Below are 5,272 nucleotides of genomic sequence, written 5' to 3' on the forward strand. Positions count from 1 at the left end.
CTGCAGCCATTGCCTGTGGCAGAGCCGAGCCCAGAGACAGCTCCCCCCGCCCAGCCGTGCCCGATCCACCGCTGCAGCCCCCGCGGATCCATCATGCAGCTGGTGGCCAGCCTGGTGTCCGTGCTGCTGGTGGTGTGGAGCGTGAGAGCCAGCGCCTTGCCCGGAGAGGAGAGAGCCGCCGTGGCGAGCAGCAGGGTGAGTATCGCGCACCCCGGGGCGGGAGGCAGGGCAGAGGGGACCGCGGGGGCCACCCCGGTGGCGCTCTGTGCTCCTGGACCCTCCGGAGCTGCGGCGCGTGGGGCTGGGCGCCTGATTAGCGGGGAGGGGGGCAGGGCTGAGGGCAGACCGCAGAGGGGTCGGTGAAAGCAGAGTTCGTGCTAGCCGCAAACTAGAACGGGAGAGAGAGAAAGGAGGGGAGGGGAAACGCGGCTGGCTGGGGGAGTCCGGCGAGAAGGAGTCGGGCAGGAGAAGAAGGGGCGTGTAGGAGAACAGAAGGCTAGAGTGGGCTCCTGTCCCTGCTCCAGAAAGGCCCCCGGGGCGGGGGGAAGAATGCTGGAAGGACCCGGTGCAATAGGAAAGAAGGAGGGTAACCGAGAAATAAGAAGCGGAGTAATGACGCCAGAATAAAGTCGCTTTGATCCGGAATAGAGTGTCCACATGGGAGATACGCCAGCATAGCTGGAGCAGTGTAATGGTACCGCTAGTCCCTCCGCCGGTCAGTTCCCGCGGTAGACAACCACCGCGACACAGCCTCTGCCCTGTGCTCCCAGCCTGTGTCCACGGCTCTGCCCCCGCCCTGCGCTCGGCCACCCTGCACCTGTGAGCGCCGGAGTGCGAGCTGCGCAGCTCTCACTCCGGTGCGCGTCCATCCCCGCAGCGCGGCTCGCAGGTTCGCCTCCCAGCTTGGGAACTGGGGAGCAGCCCAAAAGAGGAAGGAAGGGACCCAGAGTACCCCGTAAAGGCACCAACTCCTCTTGCGCCTGTGTCTAGTTCCCGGTGGCGCTTTTTCAGCCTCAGAGGTGGTTCCCCATCAGTGTCCGATGTTAATGCTTCGGAGAGGGGCTCTGGGGCGCTTTGGAGAGGGGCGCGCGTTCCAGGAGTAAGCGAACGAGGAGACCGAAGAAGAGACAGACGCACACAGTGAGATGCTGGGGACAGCATCCCATCAGGGAGCGGCCCTTAGATCGGCCTTAACCCTTTGTGTGTGTGGGGAGGGGGGGGGGAGACACAGTCTCTTTCCTCTGCGGATTCTCACCACAACGACAGGTTAACCCTCTCTGTGACCGACACGTTTTTATCCGAAGTCTAAGCCGCAGGGAGAAGGGAAAAGCGCGGAGTTAGGCGGCTAAGCCCACTCACCAGCCGCTCAGTGGAAATGAGTGCGAGGAAGGGTTCTCCGCGGCAGGTCCAATGCCGCTGCTGGAAGGGAGCTGAAGACTTATTAACTTTCCAAAGTCCCTTCGAGAGTAGATCGCGGTAGGAGGGATGGGTTGGTGGCTGGAGGAGAGAGATGGGGATCCCTTTCTCAGGCTAAACACCTCCGGGTTTGAGGCATGAGCTGTTATGAAATACACCCCCAAATGCACAGGAAGACACCGACCGGGGTATCTCCATGTCCCGGTGGAAGCGGTGCAGAGAAGCCAGCAGCCGCAGGGGCGCGAACAATAACCAGCTCTAGCGGCCCGGAGCTCTCCAGCGGGACATCGGTGGGAACAAGGGGCGAGCGCACCGGGCTGGAGAAGGTGGCTTTGAGGACCCTTCCCCCTGGCACCGGAGCCTCGCTGGGGCCAGTGGCCACCGGCTTCCAGCGCAGTCTGGTTCCGCTAGTACCCAGGGAGCCAGGGCTTTGTCTCGCCCGGCTTCCGGATAAGGCGGGCACCCCGTGCCCAGGTAACAGGGAAACCTAGCAGACGGCTGGAGCGCTGGCTTCCCAACTCAGGGCTGGAGGCAGCGGCGACCCAGGTGTTGCCAGATGGGCAGGGTTTGGGAAATCAGCCTCCCCCACACCTCTGTGGCTGGGGCTAAGTCGGGACACCCGGCTTCTGGCCTTGCTACGACTGCAGGCAGTTATGTGCCTCAGTTTCCCGGACTGTTTAAAGGGCAAATAATTAGAACCCTGTCAATACCCACAAAGGTTTCTTTCAAGAATCAGGGGGATTAATGTGGCCGCTCCTTGGGAACAGCCTTGCCCAGGGGTCCGGAGCGTCAGTGGGGAGCAACCGCTGAGATTCTTCTGGGGGTAAAGAAACCGAGCTGGGTTACTCCAGATCAAGGCTGGTGTAACTGAGATCAGAATCTGGCCCTAGGCTATTTGAAAGCAGGCAATGTGGGTTGTTTCATGTCTCCATGGTCCAAGTAGCTTTTCCAGCCATTTGGGGCTACAGCCCCCACCCACTGCTGCCTTCTTCCTTCACCCTTAATCCTGGCCTCCTGGAAATGGTTGGCTAGAGAAGTCTCAGCATGAAGTTTCCCCATGTTAATAATACTTCTCAGCACTGTGTATTCCTCCATAGCCCTTCCCAAGTAGGTGCTGGGACTGCCAGGCAATGGAGACAGTAACCCGGGGGGGGGGGGGGGGATTTATAGCTAGCTGATCAAGTGCTGTACAGGTGCTGAGAGCCCTCAGGCCAGGAGCCTCTGGTTAGGGAGAGGGAACCAAGGGAACTGGGATCCTGGCTCTATCCCTCTCTTCCACCTCCCCTGTCTCTGATGAGACCCCGGCTTTCTGACCACTGAGCAGAGAACCAGAGGCATATTAGGGATTTGTGGGGCCCTGGGCCAGAGCAAATGGGGAGCCCCTCCCCACCCCTTTCACTTGCAGTCCCGTACTCCCCCCGCCGTGTTCTTGCTGAGGAAATGGGGTCAGGGTACAGGGGCAGGAGCAGGAGCAGCGCTGGGTGGGTGGAACGGATTGGGGCACAGGGTTGCCCATTTTTCCAGGGCTCCCCAGTTGGCCAGAGCCCCTGGGCTTGGGCCCCATTGGCCCAGTGGCTAATCTGCCACTTCAATGAACCATCCAGGGCTCCATGCCAGAGTCTCTGTGCTAGCCTTCCCTTCTGTGTATGCTGTCCCCCTCCCCTCTGCTCGCTCACAGGCCAAGAGATGTGAACCAGGGAAGAGGAGGAGGCCAACTGGGGCTGGCAAATGTCCTCACCTTTCTGCCTCAACCCACCCCCATCATGATGACCCCAGTGACTCCCATTCAGCACTATGAAATTGGCCAGTCTGAGGTGATTAGCACTGCAGGATGGCCTCGTGTCCTAAGGGTTAGAGCTGGGGTCTGTGATGAGGAATGGAGAGCATTAGGCCAGTACCTGCAGAGGGACTTAAGGAGATGGCATCATCTCTCTTGTGCTTTCCACTTGCAGGAGCAGACCAAGGCCCGGAAGGACATGATCCTGAAGATGCTGGTGGGTCTCCTGGATGGGATGGACACGGGGCGTGAGGCAGCTTCCACTGACTTTGAAGAGCCCCTGGAGAGCAAATTGGAAGAGGAGCGGCTGGCTTTGGGGCGGCTATCACAGCGAGACCGCAAAGCCCCCTGTAAAAACTTCTTCTGGAAAACCTTCACTTCCTGCTAACCCCCAAGGCCCACTATTAGCCCTGGATTCAGGCCCCCTCAGATTTTCCCTGGCCCCTTTAGAACACAAGAACTGTACTTGCATTGTAAATAACATCACATGTCAATGGTTTCTGTTTTCCTCAAATGATTTGAGCTCTGTTTGTTTATTACTCCATTCACAAATAAAGCATGGCTGAGAGGCACCTTGGGAACATGTGTCTGCTTCTTTGTGCCTGCTGCAGCTAAATGCACACACGCACATCTGGACCTTCTGACACACTCGGTGGGTGGTGAGCAAAGGTAAAGGGCTGGCCCAAAAGGTGTTGGGGGAAAAGGAAATGCTGACTAATATACACAGGCTAGCATACACATATATTATGCTGATAATACTACCCACAATACATATTTCAAGCATTTAAGTATACATTTTATTAAGCATTAATATAGCAATTATCTAGCCCATATTGGCCTATACTTTTGTTATAATCCTGTTGACTTGTGCTAAGTATCCCATAACACCTTGCATTAGCAGAAGAAAATTTTGGCTTAATTAGATAGGAAAACTGGCAGTATCAGGAGATATAAATGTTTTCTAACAGCAACAGAAAGGGGTTTACCCTCCTCACAAACCTATTTACCCTGGTACAAGCCCAGGGGATGGCTCCATGACCTTTGGTACCTGGAGTGCTCAAAACAAAGATAAGGTTGCATCATGACCTGGGTTCAGCACAGAAGATAAAGGGGCGCATCAGGGTACCAGCAACTAACAAGGTAAAAACCTGATGTCTTGAATCCAGTTTCAGGCGCCATATATAGTATCTTTTACTGATACAAAAAGGGATGTAACTTCAGAGAGCATGCCTTCTGTGTCAGGTGAATGTCACAGGACGGCTCTTTGGAGACGAGGATCGTATAGTGCATCATAGTAATAAACCAGACTGACGCTGGTTAGTTGATCTCTTGAGTATATTTCATAACAAACCAAGTGTGCTCAAGCAACTGACTATACAGTTTATCAACTGGCATAAAAGAGAACAGGTGTCTCACACATGAGGAAGCCCAGAGCTCAGCCTGCTGGAGCCTTGGCTGGGGGGAAAGTTCATACCACTGGAGGCCAGTTCAGGCAAGACAGTGTGCTGAGGCATAATGGTCTAGGGAAATCCCCTCTATACTCCTAACCATGATTTTGGAGCAACCAGAGACAGGCTTCTCCCCAGACGCTCCATGCCAAGTTTTACATTAAGTCCAGTGGACGCTGGAGCAGGGTACCCTGCAGAGGCACAAGTGGTCTGGGAGCTCCTGGTTGCTGGAAGGGAGTGCGGGGAAGCACACAGTGCCTCTGCCCTAAAGAGGCACTAATGGGACACAGCTGTGACCAGACTCAGCCAGGCCCTGCCCAGGTGGGCATTTACCCTGCCCAGCCTGGCTGCCTTTCCAAGAGCAAGAGAAAGAGCGGAAATACCAAGGTAGGAGGCATGACTCTTAATTGCCCCATCAGTGAGACTCAGTAGATCTGGCCCTGCTGGAGAGGGGAAGCTGGCAGTGGGAGGGAGAGCTGGGCCGAGCCGGGCCCCTGACCTATGTGGGACCTGACCTTGGCTGGCCCAGAAAAGGGAAAATTCCCTCTGCAACCCAGGTGCCTGCAAGAAACACAAGTACAGCAGTCCCTCTTGAGGGCACCACAATAGCCCTGTTACCCACTAAAGCATC

The 5,272-nt window shown here is 56.2% G+C and overlaps 1 protein-coding gene across 1 annotated transcript; it reads left to right on the forward strand.

Moving 5' to 3' along the window:
* CORT (cortistatin) lies at window positions 1-3,774 on the forward strand. Its single transcript, XM_048824955.2, has 2 exons — window positions 1-195; window positions 3,369-3,774. The coding sequence occupies exons 1-2, from the start codon at window positions 94-96 to the stop codon at window positions 3,579-3,581; spliced, it is 315 nt and encodes a 104-aa protein (XP_048680912.1). The 5' UTR covers window positions 1-93; the 3' UTR covers window positions 3,582-3,774.
* The last annotated feature ends 1,498 nt before the right edge of the window (window positions 3,775-5,272 follow it).

The sequence above is a fragment of the Caretta caretta genome, chromosome 18 (genome assembly GCF_965140235.1).
Source record: "Caretta caretta isolate rCarCar2 chromosome 18, rCarCar1.hap1, whole genome shotgun sequence".
NCBI classification, from domain to species: Eukaryota; Metazoa; Chordata; order Testudines; family Cheloniidae; genus Caretta; species Caretta caretta.

What these genes read in the sequence shown, in the direction of transcription:
- CORT (XM_048824955.2), top strand. Translation starts at nt 94, where the DNA reads ATGCAGCTGGTGGCCAGCCTGGTGTCCGTGCTGCTGGTGGTGTGGAGC. An exon ending in CCGCCGTGGCGAGCAGCAGG is followed by an intron (nt 196 to 3,368) that starts GTGAGTATCGCG and finishes TTCCACTTGCAG; the next exon opens with GAGCAGACCAAGGCCCGGAA.